This window comes from Polyodon spathula, chromosome 4, assembly GCF_017654505.1.
Source record: "Polyodon spathula isolate WHYD16114869_AA chromosome 4, ASM1765450v1, whole genome shotgun sequence".
Classification (NCBI taxonomy): Eukaryota; Metazoa; Chordata; class Actinopteri; order Acipenseriformes; family Polyodontidae; genus Polyodon; species Polyodon spathula.
The window spans coordinates 79,754,633-79,777,005 of NC_054537.1; the positions used below are offsets into that span (position 1 = coordinate 79,754,633).

Consider the following 22,373-nt stretch of genomic DNA (forward strand, 5'->3'; position numbering starts at 1 on the left):
TTGTTACAGTTTTAACCCCTATTTATAATCTGGACATTGCCTGAGAAATGAATGCAGCAATTACTGAACAGTCTGTGTACGAAAGAGTTTGATAACTGCGTTATTGGAGAGTCATTTGAGCTGACAGGGAGTGGATTGTCTAGTGCGGTAGTAACAGCTTGACTGCTTGATTGGTTGGTTTTGAATCTTGTTTGGAGGATCCAGCAGAGGATAGTTTTTTTAGCCAATTGTGTTTTTGCTGAACATTTGCTGTCCAATAGCTTTCATTACGGTGCCCTGTTACATTACAGACATGATTTCTCTTGTCTCCAGACCAGCATCAGTTTCAAATTCAGTATCAAAATACTTTTCAGCTTACCAATTCTTACTGACCATTTGATTTGTTGTCTTGTTCTTAATTAATTTCTTTGCAGCTCTAGGTTTTCAAGCTCATTCTCCGATACGTTTATATGCCTTTCTGTATTATTATTTGTAGCAGATTTTCAACAGCAGTAAAAAGTTAGCTGGAGTGGGTGTTGTAGGTGAGGATGGTAAATGTACCCACTCTGGTATTGACACGATAAATCAAAATGTACATAGCGTTTAGGTAGTTTGTCATGTTGTCAGTTTAGCTGTAAGCAGGAATGTAATTCAAAAAAGCCGGTATACACACGGATTGGTTTTGAATTTGATTCACAGTTGGTGGCTCCGACGTTCTGGTGGGCATCTACCTTTACTAGAGCCCGCTAGAACTTGAAGCTGATTGGATGACGGTACTGAATCGTTTTCTAATTAAGAGTTTTAAGGAGAAATGCATTCATTAACAACCTCATTGACTCAATTTCAAAACATTAACAGATTGATTTAATTAACACATTTTGTTTGAAAATAACTTGCACGAAAGCTCTCGTTACTATACCACGAGTTCAAAACGATAAAGGGGTGTTCACACCGGATGCAGTGCACATGTCGCCTCCTTGCACGTCAACGCAGACCACACCGAACGTTGCAGGGGAAAGACAGTTTTTAAGAAAAAGGTACGGCAAATATCATGTGCTGATACAAGAGTTCCGGTCTGATGATGGCACATTTTAAACCTACTTAAGGGGCGTTCACACTGGATGTGGCGCGGCAAAATTGTTTTCAATGAAGGCGGCGTGCAGGAGATAAAATATTTTCAACTTTCGTCATGCCGACGTAAACTACAAAAAAAAACAATCAGGGGAAAGTAGGACATTCCTTTGCGAGGTAAAAAAAAACAATCTTGTGGTTCTGATTTCTGATTTTCCAGTTTTGTATAGTACAACATTATGTAGGTTTGAAATCTGCCATCATCAAACTGGAACTCTTGTATCAGCACATGATATTCACCATACCTTTTTCTTTTCTTGAGAATGTCATGGACCCACAGCGATCTTACATGTTTTTCTTTCTCCGGTAGAGCAGGGCGATCGCAATTATCTTTTTTTGTTTGCTGTTCATTGTTCCAGGTATTGTGTTGTCAGGTGCACAGTACCACTGATTGTTGTTGCGTTTACAGATCCCCACCCCCCAAAAAAGTATGATATAATTGGGTGACAGTAGTTGCATTTTTTTAATCATGTGTATAATGCTCAACAATAATACCTTTAACTCGCACTGTCTTTGCCTATACTCAGCAAACCAGACAAAACTCACAAAGAAATAAAATATCTAAATTTTTCAAAGCAACATGTTTTTTTTTTTTTTTAAACAACACAATTGTTTTTGGATATTGTGAGAGTGTGTGTGTGGCCGGGGGCGGGGCGGCGGCGACGGCGCCAGGTGTACGAAGGTGTTTAGTGAGGTTAAAATTAGGTGTTATAAAAATATATATATATATTTATATTTCAAGTAAGATTTGCGTCTTCTCTATAAAAACAGTTTTCCCTTCCCGCTGGCATTTACTGTTTGTTGCTTGTACATGAAGCCGTAACTTAACAATAGCCCGGTCACAGACTTTCCCCTGCCGCGTCCGGTGTGAACCGTGGTCTGAGGCGACTGCAGAGCGACACGCAAGGAGGCGGCATGCGCGCAGGAGATAAAATATTTTCCATTTTCGCTGCGCCGTGACGTAAACTATCAGCAGCCAATCAGGGGAAAGTAGGAGGCTCCTTTGCGAGGAAGAAATAAAAATAAATAAATCAATAAAATGGGAGAAGAGCTCGTGGTTCTGATTTCAGATTTTCTCCGCCTTCATTTAAAACAATTGCTTTTGTCGAGCGCCACGTCCCGTATAAACGCCTCCTTTTTGCTCGCATGAATTTAACCAAATCTCGCCCGTTTCCATCATAGTTGTAGAGCTTTTTTATATGCACGAGTTTTAGCGCATTAAAAAAAAAAAAAAAAGTTTAATAAAACATGTCTTGTGAGTACAGTTTCCCGCGCTTCCCAAGATTGTATATTTTCTCCTGGTTGAAGCGTTTTCTGAAATTGGCACGTGATATTTAACATCACAACAACCATGTTTGTAGGGTTTGAACTTATCATGAACTTGAGGATTTCTAAATCTTAAAAAAATCCCTTTACAATCCTTATTTACCTTTTAAAAATCTTTGTTAAACTCTTGCCTCCTGAAATCTCTAAGGAACAAAAATCTCTGATCTGGCAACACTGGTGTCCATATTCAGCAGCCTGCTTCCTGAAGCAATACATTGTTAATAAAGTTGTCTGGTGTTTGAATCCTTTCCTTTCCTGTGAAGATGGCCGAGTACGACCTGACCACGAAGATAGCGCATTTCTTGGATCGGCACTTGGTATTCCCTTTGCTAGAGTTCCTGTCTGTCAAAGAGGTAAGACACGTTGTGTAAATATCAGAAGTATTGGTTTTTATTTTTTTTCTGTGAGGTTTTAGGCAGCCATAGACACAGTTTAACAAGCACGTGTCGGGTCTGCAGCTCAGTGTGAAAGCGGTCTGTATCTAGGCCTCATCCAACTGTGTATATTTAGTGATTATGGCATGTGTGGTGTAAGAAAGTTACTTACATTGATAAAACAATGTCAAACACAGTGCAACTAGAAAGTACGTAAGGCATCTCGCAGTCGGTTACTTTTGTTTCCGTATTCAGACTTGTTTGTGTTTTGCTGTTCTCATCACACAGAGGCCTATCTTGCTTGGTCTTTCTTAACAATTTTACTTAAATTACTTGGCAAGTGAAAAAAAAAAAATAAGGCTACACTTGTAACTATTATTTATATTGCAACAATAGTAATGTAGAGTCTTGTCCGAGAAGACATAATATGAACAGGCGTACGCTTTAATGTTATCCAATTTGTATGTGCATTGAACTATACAGTTTCATCAGTACCTGTAACAGCAACATTCAGAAACATGATTCGGACACGGCGTTTTTAGCAGTGTTTGATTGGTACTTCTGGTTCCACAGTTACAGTAACACAGGCTGGGGTGTAAATCGTTTTACTAAATCATGGTGCATTTGCAAACTACAAAGGGAGTGTGTTTGTATTCCTTATTCTTTGACCAAAAAATACTGCACTTGTTGAGAGAAATAGCGAGACTGCTTGTGGTGCCAATTAAGACATGAATACGCTTTGAATTGTGGCTGTGTGATGATGGAAGAAATTGTACGTAAATATTTCCTCAACCAAAAGACCGCATTGACGCATATTATTTGTATGACGCAAGCCCTGTGTTTTGTGTGTCTGAAAAGAGCAGATGGACACAAGACTAACATTAGTTTAGTTAACACAATGAGTCATCTTAATATGTGGACAGTACAGGACAATTTAACAGTGCATTGTATGTGGGGTGCACTATTTGCTCTGCAGCAGTGTAACTGTCATATTGTCTTAAAGTAGGTTTGAGTTTAACTATCTTAAGTTTGCAGACATATTGCATAACTGTAACAAAAATAAATATTCAAATGCTAATCAGTAGTAGCATGCATTGACAACAGTTGACAAATGTGATGGCAATTATGCGTACACTTACAGCAGTCATGGTTTTATCAAGTACAGATGGCATTTGGCATGAACATTCCACATTGGTATATCAGAATGAAAGATTATGGCATTTAATTTGTTGGGCTACTAAAGTCTATATATGGATATATTTCTTTTTTGCCTTACTAAAACAATGTTTTGTTGCAGATCTACAATGAAAAGGAACTCCTGCAAGGAAAGTTGGATCTTCTCAGTGACACCAACATGGTGGACTTTGCCATGGATGTGTACAAAAACTTGTACGCAGACAAGGAAATCCCTCACAGTGAGCAGTTTATGGTTATCCAATCCCAGACTATAGGACATGCATTTACATTTTAGAATACCTCGCATGTTTTGCAGTTTAAATACATTCAGAAGACCATAAAACATGTCCATAATTAATAAAACAAATGTCACACTATAAACTCTTTTGATCAAGACCAAAAAGCTATGTATACTTGAATTGGAATTTGTTTAATTTTCTGTTGTAAGATATTTTTACCAAGCATGTCATTCTTTTGTACTAATGTACAAAATATAGGGGCCTGTTTTGATGCAAAGGTATTATAGTTTAAAACTAGCCGTTTAAATTATTGTTCCGAGCTGTGGGTTTAATATGCTGTACACGTCCTCATATTTAACACTAAATTAAGAAAACAGTACTGTTAAATATAAATATTATATACATTATAATGTGGATTATTGCATTGTTCACTAAAATTAATTGGTTCATAGTGAATAGTGTATATATTCCACAGTATTCAAAATAGTAGTATTTACAATAAAAGCCTGTATTTGTTGCTCAGAATATTAAACATGTGTTTCTCTATTGTAGCATTGAGAGAAAAGAGAACTACAGTTGTGGCACAGCTGAAGCAGCTGCAGTCAGAAACAGAACCCATTGTGAAGATGTTTGAAGATCCAGAAACTACAAGACAGATGCAGTCCACCAGGTAGCCCTCACTGTCTTTCATGGGTGCATGTGGGGTCTGCCCCTTCTTTTACACGGCATATGCAGCAGGGTTGTGCAATTTTCTGAAAAAGGTACAAAATGCTTTAAAATTTTTTAAAAAAAAATCTACTTGTCCCCTTGCTGTCCCACAAAGCACAGTAGTAGGGGGCACCTATCTCACCGAGACCCGTACCGCCAAGGGTGTTTGGTAAGGGTAAAGTATTTGAAAAAAGGGATTAAAATAGTGCATTCTGCCGAATTTTTGCATGGTTTAAGCATGTGCTAGACTACAGTAGCAGTGGTCTGCTTGTAGTGGCTAACAAAGTACTCCATTAGTGCAATGAACAAGCTTTATTTCGGCACTACTCACAGCAAGACAAGATCAACAAGAAGAAAAATAGGCCTGCAACACAAGACTGGCTGAAAATGTGTGGGGAATTGGTGACCACACCTTTTAATTGTGTCCATTTGTAATATGAGAAACGGCATGCTTCAGCTCCCACGCTCAGTATTTAGTGAAGTCCTGATTTGAGAGCATGTAACACAGATGGCTTTTGTGATTACATGTTACTGTTTATTTTTCAGTAAAAACAAGTTTAAATTGCACTTTTTTTCATTTGCATGTGTAAGACCTCCACAGTTTAGAGTTTTCAGGACCTTGCGTGACTCTAGAAATCTACAGTCTTTTTTAACAACAGAACATTGTAACAAAAGAAGAAAAAAGTACTTGTCTGACGGGCAAAGTATAATGGTAAAACTTGTTGTCCTGGGCGTCAGGCGATATACATTGCAGTAAAACAGGGCTTTGTGACTTTCACAGTACCAATGACGTGTGAGGATCAGTGTCTTTTCTGCATATGTGATTTAGTAGCTATCTTCAAGTGGGTCCACTGTTTGCTTGGTATTCGATTTATTGATTGGTGCATCCCTAGATTAGCTGGGTTTGTGCTGTATGTTGTCACCAAAATAATAATTGGATTGGTAAGGCGCAAGAGGTATGTTGCTGTGTATATTGCAGCATTCACTGGTTCCCAGCTTCTTTATGATATTTAGCTACTGTACAACTCCACAGATACCGGCACACACTAATGCAGGTAGTGTCAGCTTTCTTGCAGAATATTTCATAAAATTGTTAAAATATATTTATGAAGCACTTGTCCTGCTGACTGAGTACGTTGGAACCACTTGTCTGTTTTGAACTTGACTGTCCTGGGCAAATGGACAAGCCTTAAAACCAAAGCCTGACAATGAAGTTAACTGTATAAAAATGTTTTACAGCTGTACAGTAAAGTGGGAATATACACTTACAATATTACACTTAAATAGGGTTGTCAGCTTATTAATTATTTTTCTTCGTTACAGATAGACATAAAAAAATGATTTCCATTACATGAGAGTTGAACTTCATGCTGATTTGAACTCTGTTCTCGCCAAGATAAGCACCAACTAAGACGTAGTTTTGCAGTAAACTAATGTGATCCTTGTGCATCTCCATCCATTTGCGTTGTTTTTCATCTGATCATGTAGATATCCTTCTGTGTGGTGTTGATTGCTGAAGTGTAATGCTGGCTCCAGGGATCAGCTCATTTTGCCTCCCCACCGCATTAGTGCACACAACGGCTGCGGTGCTAGCTCCGGGGATCAACCCAGTGCGGTCTCCCCAGCACATCAGCATGACAACCGTCTGGATTGAGCTAAGCAGGGTACATCTCTGGGGTCTTCAGGTGGACACCTTTCATCCTCTGTGTTTTGTTGTCTAGCCTACAACACCTCAAGAGGGCTCCGGGTTGTAGAGTATGCCACAAATCCTCGACAACCCACCTCCACTGGGTAAACTCGGACTCTCCATCCTCACTGTTCAGCTTCAGCAGCTAGTTGAGCATACCGAAGTTTCTTCCTCTCATACACCTCATCCACAGCATCTTCCCATGGCACTGTTAACTCTACCAGATGAACAAGGCGTGCTGATCTAGACCACAAGACAATGTCTGGTCGAAGGTCAGTGGTGGCAATCTCGGGTGGAAAAATAAGCCGTTGACCAACATCTGCCAGCATCTTCCAGTCTCTAGCAGCTTTCAGTTGTCCTGGGCGAGGCTTGATTTTTACACCTTTTCTTGGTGGTTGATCTCCTGGACGGAATAATATTGTCGTTTGTGTGTAATGCCTTGATGGAACTGGTGGCAACTTATTGGTCAGGTTACGCTTGTCTTCCAATGCTAAGGCCAAACATCTCAGCACCTGGTCATGACGCCAAGTAAACCGTCCTTGGCTAAGACCCACCTTACATCCTGTCAAAATGTGCCTTAATGTTGCGGGTGATGAACACAAAGGACATGAGGGATTCTCACCCACCCAGAGGTTTAGGTTCTGTGGTGATGGGAGAACATCATATGCTGATCTGATGAGGAAACTGATCCTGCTCTGTTCCGTTGTCCACAGGTCTTGCCAGCCGATCTTGCGTTGTTCCACACTCTTCCATCTCATCCATTTTCCCTGCTTGGCCTGGGAAATGGCCTTTACACACCCGATCCTCTCCTCCTGCTTTTGCACCTCATTGACTACCAGCTTCCTCCATTGAGCTGGGGTTGCTTTATGCCATGTAGGAGGAGCTGAACTGAGCCCAAAACCTCCTTTTCCATGCTGAACTTGTCCCATAATATCTCTGATTCGAAGGACAGCCTTAGCATCTTCCACAGCTTGCTTTGCCGTCCATTTCCTTCCAGTTTGCAACACAGGTGCTGCCTCCCTTACGCATTTGTCGTGTGAATCTACTAATGTAATTTCCAGTCGGACTTTGGCGCATTTAAACTCCTCGGTTAGAGCAGAGATTAGTAGCTGCAGTATTCCTTTACCATAAAGTCCCACTCTGCTGAGGCAGCGTGGAACTCCCAACCATTTCCTGACGTATGAACTGATTAAAGCTTCCAGCTTCTCAACTTCGTACACAGTCAGTGGCCACAGCAGTCTTGGCAGTAGACCAAACTGAAAGCACCAGTGTCTGTTTGCCTGGTAAAGCGCTGCTGTCTATGCTTTTCAACCCTTCCACTGCTTGTTGTCTAACTTCTCCCACAAAAAACTGTGTCCTTTAGATCACTGTCGTACCATCTCCCTATACTTTTCACTGGCTTCTCGGACACTGTTGGTATTCCCTCACCATTAATGTAGAACCTTTTATCTACTACTTTACCTTTAATTATAGAGATGCTCCTTGATTTAGTGGGCTTGAATTGCATTTATGCCCATTCAATGTTATTGGTCAATTTGCCCAATAACCGATTAGTGTAGGATACGGTTGTAGTCATTGTTGTCATGTCCATGTATGCTCAAATTGGTGGTGGTCACATTCCAGAAGCCAAGCGCTCTGCTCCCACTACCTGTTTTGATGCCCTAATAATTACTTCCATTGCAACGGTAAAAGCCATTGGAGAAATGGTACATCCTGACAATATTCCAACTTCTAGACATTGCCATGTAGTACTGAATTCTGAAGTTTAAAAACTAAATTGCACATCTCCAAAGCAGGCTTTCACTAAATTTGTTATTGTCATCGATACGCTGAAAAAATCAAATGCTGCCCAAAGAAGTTCATGTGGCACTGAACCATATGCATTAGCCAAATCCAGGAATGTCACATGGAACTCATTCCTCTCCTGGTATACATACACACACAGACTTCATTATTTCAGTGTAGAAATGTCTTCAATATTGCTTACGATGCAATCAAAATCATACAGATTTTTAGACCTAAATTCAGTCAGTGTTAATGTGTGTTGCTGACAGAGTAAACTATATCCAATATAGCTTCACGGTTGATGGTGTTCTGTAAAGAACATTATTAAAAAGACAGAAAGTATCACATTATTAAAAATATAAAGTATTATTTCTATTCAGGTGTATGCTATTGCAGTATTGAGTTAGAGTTTGGTACATTTTAATTTGGATACTTGCAAGTGAGTCTGGTTTTACTTAGGGAACTCTTTGAACTACTATATCTACATTCTTAATATTAACAATTTTGTGACTTGGTTACTAAGGCACATGTACTGTTTAGGAAAAATGTACACTTGCAACAGGTGAAGGACAAAAAAACAACTTGGCATTTTCTCATCTTCTTGAGAGATCACTTTTTAAACAAAACTGAAATATTCCTGTTGGATTATTCAATTAACTGATGTTCCTTTTTATAAGATCGCAATTGGTAAATTTGTTGTCCTGTCTCCTCCACCGCGCCCCCCACCCGTGGTGTAAGTGAAATAAGAATGTTGTTTATTTAATTATTAAAAAAAGATCTTTGAGTCTGCAGAATATTGCACCTTGATCCCTCTCTAGTTTGACGCAGGCAGTTAGGAGGCAATATAAAAGTGAAACAGCAGTTTATTTTAAAATGTTTTTTTGTTTTTTTTTATTTATAAATGGGGGGGATTGATATAGCTGGAAATAGAAACTTCTGTCAGAATGTAGTAAATGATATGTAGTAAATCAGGTTTATAAAAATACTTTGAACATACCACAAGTAAACTAAACTTATTTCCTCCTACTGAATTTTGCTAGTAGAGAATTCTTCCTTTTCATTAGGAGCCAGCCACATTTGAAAGAAATCGCCATGTGGCGAGCATGGTTACTAACCAAAATATATTCATCAATTGTAACTCGAGAGGCAGCACTACTGTCACATGTTGAACAGTTGGTACTTATTTCCAATTTCATGTCTGGAAGATTTTATAAATCAATGTGCAAAGACAAACTGCCTTTTAGACACATTTCAAGTACTGGTAATAAGTGTTTCTTTAAGTTCATAGCATCTTGTCCACATGAATGCTGGTCAAACAATCAATATGCTTTGCGATACAAATCTTAATTGCATTTTTTTAATATCTCGAAACACTTGCTTTCCTCCTGCTCTTAACAGTACAAGACATTTAGTCGCAAATGTTTTTCTAATGAAATGTGTTAATTAAATCAATCCGTTAATGCTTTGAAATTGAGTCAATGAGGTCGACAGTGAACTAGTTTCTTGTTAAAAAGCTTAATTGTCGCAAGTCAGCTACATCACTTCCTGTCCCAATGACTAGATAAGGGAAACTCCTTAAACAAAATGCATGGAAGCATAATTCGCTGTTATGGAAACTAGTAGTAGTAGTACTAGCGTACAGGGAGGTGGCCCTCCCACCAGCGAGCAGCAGCCACATGGAATTAAAAAATAATGGGAATATCTATGTTGTGTATAATTTGTAAACATAATTTAAAATTGTGGATAATTTGTCATGCAGAATGTACATTTATTTAGAACACCACAAAAATCTGATGGCACGGATTTAAAAAAAAAAAAAAAAAACTAGTTATTTATCCTCTTTTGGGGGGATGTTTTGCCACAGCATACTATATACAAATCTTTTCACGTGCATTTTGCAGTGTTTTTTTGGTTAAAGAAGAAAAAAAAATACCGTAAGCCATCTTTGTGTATTTGGAATTTATTTTCTTATGATTACATCTACCTTAGTATATATGATTGTAAGCTATATATAAAGTGTTTGTAGTTATTATACATTGTACCATGTATGAAACACTTCATTAAATATTTAAATTTAAATTGATAGAACTCCCTAACCGAATACAATTTTGCTTATAATTATTTGTTCTGTGAATTGCTCTGATCATGCCTTTTCTCATTACTCTGCTCCCCTCCATGATAAATAAATTCAAAATGATTAGAAGTAGCCACCAAACACTTGTAGTAGTATAAAAACATTTTATATGTATACGAAAGAGTGAAGGTTATGAAAGTGTACATTGTACATGGCGTGGGGGGAGACTTACAACATTATGAAATATGTTTAGGTTACAAATGGTTAAAATAAGTGAATAAATCTAATTCATAACCATATAGAAAAGGCAAAAATATTTTGAGGTAGTCAGTACTTTTTCCAAGTGCAGATTGTCACTAGTGACCCTAAAACCCGTCTTCCCTTGTGCAAAGTGCAAGCACCTTTTTTGAGTGAAAGGTGTATGTGGCAGAGGTGGATGGCTCTTTGATAGAAACAGCTTAATTTATTTGAAGTTTTCCCACCGACGATGGGAATGAGAATGTAGAGATTTCAGTTTTTGCAGGTATCAGGCTTTTAACCCTTTGTAGTCCATTTATTCAGTGTGCGTCAGGTCCAATTTGTTTTACATGCGCTGTTTAAAAAAATTATTTTTTCAGAGTAAAACATGTTCAAAAGGCATTGAATCGCAAAAAAACACTCATTACTCTATCTACACCCAAGCCCCACTCTTGTTTGTTGTATTTTTCACATACCTCTTTATAGACGTGCATACTGATCCTCTCCTGATCACTCATGTTATCACCAAACTCCTCAATAATGCGATCCAAGTCATTATTTTATTACTATAACATCTCAAAAAGCTCTGCAAATGTCTGATGTTCTTTGAGCTCTGGATGCAGAAGCAGCTACCTCCTTTGTTATCTCTGTAATGCATGGGGCTATGAGATACAACCTTTTTTTTCGGTTTTGTTCAGCCACTGAAAGGCTTTCTTTGGCTCCCCCCCCCCCCCCCCCCCCCCGCCCCCCCGAGAAAAAGTGACTAGAGACCTGTGCTTTACGTCTTTTTGATGATGTTGGACAGGGCCCGACATTGGACTGGAAAGGGAAAATTGTAATGTCAGGAGAAATATTAAACGAATTGTTAAAACACATTATTCAGAAAGTGTTATAATGTACTCTGTCTTAGTCTGTGAGAATATTGTAGGATTCTAGATTCGTGTTTATTCTAGTATAGAAAAATATTACTAGTGAATGTATAAGGTCAGGCTGACCTGCTGAAAGTTCCAAACCTCCCATATCAGGCAAAATCTTTTTTTTTTTTTTTTTTTTTTTAATTACTCAGAACCTCAAAGATTCCAATCCAGCGAGAACAGAATGGCAAACTCTATGAATAACAACTGAACTAAAATAGGTTTGTGGTTCTACTATAGTAAGAAAAAAAGTATTTAAATAAATAAAAAAACGAGATCTTAAAATAAGAAACTTAACCCTTTGAGTAGTGCGAAAGTACCGGTATGTTTGCTGCTCTATGGTCACCAGAGAGTACAAACGTACTGATACGTTCTGCAACTTTAACCCTTAACGGTCCATTTATTCAGCGCTTGTCAGATGCGTCCGGTCCAATTTATTTCCACATATGCTGTTTAAATTTTTGCACCTTCTGTGAGAGATTGATTGAATGTGTTTGTAAACTGGCGAAAATCGCTCAGTGAGAAAAGTATTAGTAATAATACTGAATTCAGATTCCGGTTTAAATTCAAATACATACAATAAATTGGATGTCGATGAGTGTGTCAGTGAAGACATAAGCGAAGAATATTTACCATCAACATCAAGTGACAGTGAAGAAGCGGCACCAAGCTCTGTGCTTTGCTCCATGCTTCAAGGAGTATCTCATATGCTGAAGCATTAGACACTCTCACTCCTTCCGCCACTACAACCTGTTTACCTAGATATGATTTATTCATATCTCTCCACCCTTTTTTTTTTTTTTTTTTTTGTTAAGGACGTTGTTGTGGTTGTTCCACCCCGTTGTTAGTTTATTGCCTACATGTTATTTTTTAGTAAAAACCTTTCCCTATGACTAAATAACATTTATTTGTTTTATTTATGGTCAAAATGATTTGTCTGTATTTCGTCAGTATTCATTACATACATACAAACATATAGCTTTCAGCTTGTTTGTACGCTGTACTCATAATAATCAAGTGCATGCATAAAAAAAAAAAAAAAACAAAAAACTCACTACCGTAGGACCGGCAGTGCATTTTAGAACTCATTACTTAAAGGGTTAATATAATAATCAATGGATAAGATATTAGTTTTATATCAAAGTATAGCAGTCCTAAGTTTTAATATTCGAGGTTGCATTTGTTGCCAAGCAGGTGCCTAATTAAAATTAATTTCTTGTCTTCTGTGTATACTACTAACTTACAATGTAAAAATATTGTAATAACTAGGGGTGCAACAATTAATCTATGCATCGAGTCGCCAAAATGTAATCAATGCATCGAATTAGTACCCAGTTTTAAGTCGCGTATTGCCAGTTTGCATTAAAGACTTGTGTGAATGCGCTGCTTCTAGTGATAGTATTTTTTATTACAATGTTAATCTGATGTGGACGCATGCATATTCTTCACTTAAACATAAGTCCTTTGTATTTATTTATTTTTTATATTTGGAAGTGTTCTAATTTGAATGAAAGTCGTGCCTTTTTGTTTAATTATTATGCACAACTGTGTTTTTAAGTTTTGATGATCTGTTTAAAAAAAAAAAAAAAAAAAATTGTTTTGAAAAATAAAACAAATGCATCGATTTATTGATGATAAATGTCTACAATAATCAAATACGAAATTAGGGTGCCTATTGCACCTCTAGTAATAACTGTACTGTGTTTTACAGAATATACAACTAGTAGAAATACTATTGTAGCAAACTGAGCAGAATAACAATTTGAACTCAGAAAACTGAACAAGTGTTAATGTTAGAAACAAAGCTTATCTGTGTGCCTTTGTTATTAGAGTGCATGTAAACTCTTGGAAGCTAGTCAGACTTAATTGGTCTTCCCCTATCTTTTAAATTAATGAAGACTACTGCGCATGGAAGCCTGTGTTAACCTTGGCAGAAGCAGGCATCTGGTTTAGTTAGCTTGAAAATTAAGTTGTGGTTTTTAGGGAACTAAATACAGAGGCTAGGTATTGCAAATTAACAGAAAAAGTAACCCTTTCTAGACAGAGCAATGTTTAAAACTAAAAAAAGCTATGTTATACTGTGACCGGGTCTTATTCGGGTCATGTGTGTGGGTAGCCGCTGTTCAAGCATACAGAGACAGACATGGTGTTGATGTTGAAAACACCGGCACAGGCGCGCAGGTTTTATTCACAAACAAAAAGAAAACGAAAGTAAAATATAGGTGGTAATGTGATGTTACCAGCGATGGTAAGGCACAGAGGACTAGTACTTCACGCTGTACAAAAAGTGCAAAGTAAAACATAGTACAACAAACTATAAATCAAAAGGTGCTGTGAAAACGGCAGGCCTTACAGCAGCCCTGATCACACCGATCGCCATGCTTTTATACTGACGCTCCGCTGAGACACTCGCACCCCCCTGCTGGAACAGCTGATTGCTTTCAGCTGCTGCTCCACGCAGACGGGTAATCGTCCCCGGCGGAGCGCCACAGCAACTAAACAATTTTAAATATTATCAATTAACACAAAAACATGCAATAAACTACATATTTCCATGTGCAAGGCTTACACTTTGCCACATACCTATTTGATTTTATTGCAACTAAGCACTTAGGTTTTAAATTATTTTGATCTAAAAAACAACAGAGTGAAAAACTCTGAAGAGAAATAATGTTTTGAAGTAAATGGAAACTTTAGTATAATAAAAATAGTAATAACAGAAGTCTTAATGCTGCTATATTTTTCATTGTTAACAAGCCTATAGTTTAATGAATTGAGTCAAGTTTCTTATTTAGAAAAGAAGTAAGCTTGATCGGAAAGTATTCTGTAAACTAAACACAGGTATTCTAGAGTGTCGATTCAATAACTATAGTATACAGCAGTCTTACTAGAGAAATATAATTAAATTGGTGACCTCGCCTTTACCTGCTTGTAGCAGAGCGGTGCAGGGCATAGAAAGTGCTTTTTGGCAGTCAAAGCAAGACTGGCTGGTCATCAGCATTTTTTAATCCAATGCCTTTCTATAAAATTAACTAACAAAGTAACATTTGGTAACAGAATAAGGGAGTATACAGTGTAATGTCCGATCTCTTCATTATATTATAGAAATTAATGAAGTCTTGGCAGCCGAAGCGAGCATTTCATTTAAATTAGGAAAGTTGTCTACAGTATCAGTTCTTATCAGGAAGGTAGCGACTTTAATTGGGATGATGTTTGTGAGCCAAAAATATGGAGGCTACATATATATATGCATACATACATACTTGTACAAGCTGGTGTTATGTATTAAACAAACATATCTCTCATATATACACATCTGTACTTGATAGAGAAAGGAGGGGTGGAAGATAGTAAACCATGAGCTCACGTTCAATTAATTCTTAAAAAGGAAGTTGCCGAAATATAATATTCACACAAAGATTAGAGCTTTCAAAACAGAGCACATAATTTAACTGGGTCTTCAGATGTGTTAAATGTAGAAAAAACTTTAAAAGCCGAGGTAAAACCCCAGTCAAGTATCACTCGACTTGCTAAATACAAGTTGTGAAAAAGCTGGTTGCTGTTTGGTCGTATTCAGAAGTCTGCCTAAAGACAGCTCTTGTTTTTATGTTGTATTCTACAACTACATTTCCATATAGTGGAAGGTAAGAACACTTTTGAATTTATCTCTTTTATATTGATGCATTGCTGTAAGGTATAGGAATTAGGTTTTAGCTTTGGAGGGTGATATATTGGATGTTTTAGGATTTAGCGGTGGCCAGTTTAGCGGTTTGCATGTGCAGCCTGGGTAAGTGATGACCATACTTGTATTACTGTGTTGAAGTGTTAATTATGTTAAACCTGTAAAGGCACTGGAATCACCCAGACTGCCTGTTGCTTGTGATTTGCTGTGGCCTACAACCACCCAATCCATTTTTGAGCATTTAATAAACATTTAATAAACGGCTCTGATTCATTAAAACTTAAAATTAAATTAGTCTGTGTGATTTTCTTGATTTATTAAAAGTTATCTGGATACGCTGCAACCCCAGTGCACGAACAAAACCACTTACAGGAGTTTAAAACATCTCTGTCCTTCGTAAACGTCTCCCCTGAGTTTAAGAGTGTGTTCAGAGCAATAAAAGAAGTGTGCAAATCTGACAGTTTAAACTTCTGATAAATGATGACAATTACCACGGATTTGCTTTTAAATTCCCACGCAAACAAAGGATATTGTCGCAAGAAGCACTGATTGTTAAAATATTAACATCATTTTGGAAATCGCATTAGGACAGTTTATTTAATAACGAAATAGGCACAGTGACCGCTTGAAAATGCCAAAGTCAATGCTACATACAGATTTCTTGATTAACACTGAGTTAATTGAGTTATCGTTTACGACTTTTTGAAAATCCTGCCCATTGTAATTTAGTTACTAGTGTCGAGTGTATCCTTTGTATTATCCTGATAATTTAGTGTAATTATTCTGTCAAATAGTGTTGCAGTTTCCTGATCATATGAGGCCTATTTAGCGGTAATCTATAATGTTGCTTAATTCAAGCTTGTAAGTCTCAATAGATAGCATTTCCTTTTATTTACAGATATTTATGCCTGCAAGAAAAAAATAATCATATTTTTTTTTGTTTTTTTTTTTAAAGGGATGGACGAATGCTGTTTGACTACTTGGCTGAGAAGCATGCTGTAAGTACACCTGTATAAACAACGTTGAGAGATTTCATTATAGTAATTTACAGTATGAATTGGATTTCGTCTAGTATATATACTGTAAATCTATGAAAAATGCAAACCTATTTGGCATGACTATCAAATTCTAGTAACAATATATACTTTGTGTATTGCATCAGGTCTCCTACATTGTGGATATATATTTGTGCTGTGAAAATATTTGCCCCTGTCTGATTTTCTGCTTTTTTTGCATATTTTTGACACTGAATGTTATCAGGTCTTCAACCAAAATCTAATATTGGATAAAAGGGATCCTGAGTGAACAAATAACACAAAATTGATACTTACTTCATCCATTTATTTATTAAAGAAAGTTATGCAACACCCAATGCCCCCGTGTGAAAAGTAATTGCCCACTTAGACTCAGTAACTGGTTACGTCACCTTTAGCAGCAATAACTGCAACCAAACGCTTCCTGTAGTTATTGATCAGTCTCTCACAGCGCCTTGGAGGAATTTTGGCCCACTCCTTCATGCAGAACTGCTTAAACTTAGTGACATTGGTTTCAAGCAGAAACTGCGCATTTCAGGTCCTGCCACAACATCTCAATGGGGTTTTGGTCTGGACTTTGACTAGGCCATTCCAGAACTTTACATTTCTTGTTCTTCGATCATTCTGATGTAGACTTGCTTGTGTGTTTTGGATCATTGTCTGCATGACCCTACTGCACTTAAGCTTCAGCTTACGGACGAATGGCCTGACATTCTCCTGTAGAATTCACTGATACAGAGCACAATTCATAGTTCCTTCAATGATGGCAAGTTGTCCAGGTCCTGATGCAGTAGAGCATCCCCAAATCATGACACTACCACCACCATTCTTGACCATATGAGGGTTTTACTGTGGAATGCAGTGTTTGGTTTTTGCCAGACATAATGGCGCTCATGTTTGCCAAAAAGTTCCACTTTTGACTCATCTGTCCATAGAACATTGTTCCAGAAACCTTGAGGATCATCCAGGTGTTTTTTGGCAAACTTGAGACGAGCATTAATGTTGTTCTTAGTGAGCAGTGGTTTCCACCTTGCTACTCTGCCATGAATCCCATTTTTGCCCAGTGTCTTTCTGATGGTGGAGTCATGAACACTGACCTTGCTAAGGTGAGAGAGGCTCACAGATCCCTGGATGTTGTTCTAGGGTTCTTTGTGACTTCCTGGACGATTTTACGCCTTGCTCTTGGAGAGATTTTGGCAGAATAGCCACTTCTGGGAAGATTCACTACTGTCCCAAACTTTCTCCGTTTGGACAGTATGGCTCTGACTGTGGTTTGGTGGAGCCCCAAAGCCTTAGAAATAGCTTTGTAACTCTTTCCAGACCAATAGGCATCAACAACTGGTTTTTCCAGAGGTTTTCAGGAATTTCTTTTGATTGTGGCATGATGTGCCTCTAGAACCAGTGTGCTGACAACTTCACGCTGATGGTAAGGGGCAAATTTAGTCAGATTTATATTGGGCAGGGCTGGCCCAAATCAGGCCTGATTGTTAACCAAAGTATTCAAACAGCTGAGTCTAACTATCCCTTTAATTGATTTGAGTTAACTAGGAGGGCAATAACTTTTTCACACCTGAAGATTGCATGTTTGAGTACGTTGTACACCAAACAAATGAAAGAAGCACCACACTTTGGTGTCATTTTTTTCTTCGACTCCCACAAAAAGATCTGACCAAATTCAATGTGAAAAATGTGCAAAAATTGAGAAAATCAGACGGGGGGGAATACTTTTTCACAGCACTAATAAATATATATATATATACACACACACACACATACATATACATACATTATGTACTGTTCAATCCTACGTTGCACCATTTGAAGGCAGTTTATGAAATACCGTCCTGCAGGCTGGAGAACAACCTTGAAGCAGTATAATACTTGGGATGATGAGTTTATCATAGCATTTTATTAAATCAGCAAATCGGTGCATGACTTTTATAGTTAAAGTAATTGTACCTTACAAAATAGTTCCATAAAATTGCATTGTCATGCAAATCTAGGCCTTGATTCATTTTGTAGGTCTCCAACATGCAGGTTTGAAAGAAACATGGTACACCTAACATGTATTTTCATTTCTAAACCCGATATATGGTGTAACACCATGTTAAAGAAAACTGTTCACAAGTCATGCTACTAAACTGTCTTTCACCTGGAGGAAAATTGTCCCTGTTGCTCTTTTTTATTATTATTATTTTTTTTTTGTTCTTGTCAATGGCCAATCAGCTGCTTCCTCTATTAACTGACATGTTTTCAGCCAATAACATGCTAAGACACATAATACACTTCTGAGGTGAAGTGATCCAGGAAGTGCAAGTGCAAACCAAGAATAAGGCACAGAAACCGATAGCTTCCTGTAACCAAAAGTATTACCAGAAACCATGATTTAAAGTTAAAATACATCAGAGATACATATGAGACTTATGTAGCCACTGGAAGTGCAAAATAGCTTGAGATTTATGACATTATTTTGTTGGGTACAATGACTTTAATACCTTGCATTCTTTATTTAGTATTAAAACATGCATCCCATTGTTACCTGGTATTCCCTTTTTATTCCTTTTTAAAATGCAATGGTGATCTTTTATATTACAGTATTTTTGTATTTATTCAGAAAGAAAATGGTTAATTGAGTCCATAAGAAATTTAAACATTTGCTTAAGCTAACCACTATAACGAACCCATGTTTAACGATACCTGGTCTTCCCTTTGTCATACATCATACTGTTTTCTGTGTTTATCTTGTGCTTACCATCATTTTCCATGTGAAGTGCTATTCTAAATACTATGCACTTTAAATTAATCATGTCAAACTGCTTTCCTTTCTAGTTCCGACAAGAATATTTGGATACTCTGTACAGATATGCCAAGTTCCAGTATGAGTGCGGCAACTACTCAGGAGCTGCTGAATACCTTTATTTCTTCCGCGTTTTGGTGAGTTTTATATAGTAGGGATGTGCTTTTGGTACATTTGTATGAGCGTTTAAATGCTGTGCAGGTGCCAGTGTTAAAACCATACGTACACACACACTCTTTATATTACATTCTGATGTATACTGACAGCCCTGGATAGTATTTTAGAACCCCTAAATAAGACAACAATGAAGCAAGAACTTAAGTACAAAGTAAATTTATGGGCATTAGGCCTAGTTGATTAACCAGTAGATTCATCCGTTCATTTTTAATAAAGGTAATGATCTTAAGCGGCTGTCCTACATGTAATTAGTAAAAAATCTATAGAATCTAAAAAAATTAATTAAAAATAATCCCAATGGGAATTTGGTCCTTTTTAAAAACATTTTTATTTTTATCTTTAAATGTCTCTTTGTATTTGTACTGCGCTATTTTGAGATGAAGCTGTGACAACTCTGTGGGCACAAAGTGAATAAACTTTTTTTTTTTGTACATTATACTATATTCAAGGAACAAAAAACAAAACACTATTCTTCAAGGATTGGTGCAACAAATGGGGAAATAGTCATTTTTAAATTATTATTATTTTTTTTAATAAATATCCCCCTCTGTTGATAAATTACATGCAAGTGCAGTCATTATGAATTCCCTAGAGAGCGTGATTCTGTGCATTTTACTGTACGTTGTAGGCCTGTTCTAGACAGATTCACAGTTGTGCCATATTCTCTCCATTTCTTAATAATGGACTTTACTGTGCTCCGGGGGATAGTCACTGCCTTGGAAATGTTCTTATATCCTACCCCTGATTGATGCTTTTGAGGAACCTTATTCTGGATTTGCTTTGAATGATCCTTTGTCTTCATGATGTAGTTTTTGTTAGGAAATGTACTAACCAACTGTGGGACCTCCCAGAGACAGGTGTATTTAACCTGAAATCATGTGAAACACCTTAATTGCGCACAGGTGGACTCCATTCAACTAATTATGTGACTTCTAAAGACAATTGGTTGCACTAGAGCTTATTTAGGTGTGTCATAGCAAAGGGGGTGAATACGTATGCAATCAGTTATTTTCTGTTTTATGTTTGTAATTAATTTAGAACAATTTGTAGATTTTATTTTTCACTTTGACATTATCGACTTTTTTTGTGTTGATCAGCGGCAAAACCTCTTAATTAAATTCATTCTTATTCCATGTTGTAACACAATAAAATGTGGAAAAGTCCAAGGGGGTGAATACTTTTGAGAGCCACTGTACACAAAAAGCCTATTCCTTTTGTTGAGATTTCGTAACAATATGTACCCAGGTGTTTGTGAGAGATACTGGGGGTTCACTTATAGAGGCTGTACACCTTTAAGACATAATACTTAAGTGGAGAGGTGCTGGATATTACACTGCGGTTTCATGCAACAGTTATGGTGACCAAATGTGTGTGAGTGCTGTTGTGTTAAAAAAAACAGTTAAAATGAACAGTTGCATTAAAAAAAAATGTAGAATGGTGAAAAACAAAAAGATGTGCATTAACAAAATGCTCTTAACATAAAGAAAACAATTTAAATGAAGCAATAAACTCAATAATTAATCTAAGAAGAGAGTGAAAAGATTACCATTTTTTGTGTGAACTCCAATAATCCTGCGTTATCTTTCCCCAGTGAAATCGTAGCATGCCTAAATAAGCGTGGTAATTTACCTTAATAAAAAAGTCATGCAAAAGAAAATGTAGAACATAAAAAAGAGCAACCAGATGCAGTCAACGAAAAACAACACATTATTTAAATTATTTGTCGTATTATATATTTAATGTAAGGTAAGTTTATTTTTCAGTTAGGTTCTCCCAGCTAATGTTCTGCCGCTCGGCTGTATGGAATTTTTGGGGAGAACCCTGTATGTGTTATTTATAATTGGATCTCAGATTTATTTAAAGTAATTTTAAATCAGCTATTTGCAGCTGACAGCTTGATAAAATGCCTGGTCATTTTCAGTAGTTTCCAGTAAAATACAGTAAATAAAAACATTTGATGTTAAATAGTTAATAATGCGTAATCACATTTTGTTCAAGTACAGTAAACTATATGTTTTTAAAATACATACTACTTATTTACTTTGTTGCTTTACTTTCTTTTCTTATTTCTTTTTTACTTTTTCTGATGGTTAAGCCCTAACAGCATGTGTACTTTATATTAAAGGAAGCTTACTGAATGGGAGCTGACACCTCCCAGCCATGTGGAAAAACTGTTTTTTGTTCCTGCATTAGATTTAAGCTTACTGTCGTCTTATCCTTCTGTGAGAGAACTTGTAGAAAATTGTTTTTGTTTAAATAAAATTTTGAAGGAGGTTAAAAAACAGTGAAAGTAATTTTGAAGTTTATCTGTTTTACATATAATTTTGGCAGAAGCCAGATTAAAATGTATACAACTATTTGTAATCTAATGCTTCAGTTTACTCTTACAATGTTAAATTACTTTCATGTAAATGTAAAGTTAGTATGTTGTAAATCCCATACTGAATACCTGACCCCATCTGTATCTAGGACGTCTATCTACAAACTTTAGCACATTATAAGGGAATCGTGATACTGCAAGTCATTTACTTTGAAATAAACAGTTTAAAACAGGACTGTAAAACCAGAACTAAGATACCATTACAACTGTTTGAGAAGAGTTGGTTATTCATATCATTTGTTAATGCTGGGAGTAAAGGTTGAGAATAAAGATTTAGTGTCCTGTTAGATTTCCAGCACAGTAAATTTATTGTTGCTGGCCAGTCAGTGAGTGTGCCATTTTGCTAACAAATGGAAACTTAAGGGAACTGCTGGAAAATCTAGATATTGAAACTATTCTAGCATAGCACCACTGAGAGCAAGTCGGTATGCTGAGCCAACCATAATGACATGGCGTTATCCAATGAGAAAAATAAACACATTTTAAAATGTAATGGTGATCTATATATTACAGTATTTTTGTATTTATTCACAAAGAAAATTGTTAATTGAGTTAGAAGTCATTTTACACGTGTGCTTAAGCTAACTTCACTATGACAAACTCGCTGTTGGGATCATTAAAACAGAAGAACCTTTTTTTTTTCTTTTTTCCATGGAAATAACCCTATTAGAAC

At 36.9% G+C, this 22,373-nt stretch overlaps 1 protein-coding gene across 1 annotated transcript in view; it reads left to right on the plus strand.

Annotated features, from left to right (window-relative positions):
- Positions 1 to 2,680: 2,680 nt before the first annotated feature.
- eif3eb (eukaryotic translation initiation factor 3, subunit E, b) overlaps positions 2,681 to 22,373 on the plus strand; it is a 48,212-nt gene continuing 28,519 nt past the window's right edge. Inside the window, exons 1-5 of the mRNA XM_041248660.1 lie at positions 2,681 to 2,789; positions 4,108 to 4,225; positions 4,778 to 4,895; positions 16,268 to 16,310; positions 19,176 to 19,280. Coding sequence (XP_041104594.1) covers positions 2,700 to 2,789; positions 4,108 to 4,225; positions 4,778 to 4,895; positions 16,268 to 16,310; positions 19,176 to 19,280 — 474 coding nt within the window. The 5' untranslated portion in view covers positions 2,681 to 2,699. The remainder of the gene's footprint in view (positions 2,790 to 4,107; positions 4,226 to 4,777; positions 4,896 to 16,267; positions 16,311 to 19,175; positions 19,281 to 22,373) is intronic.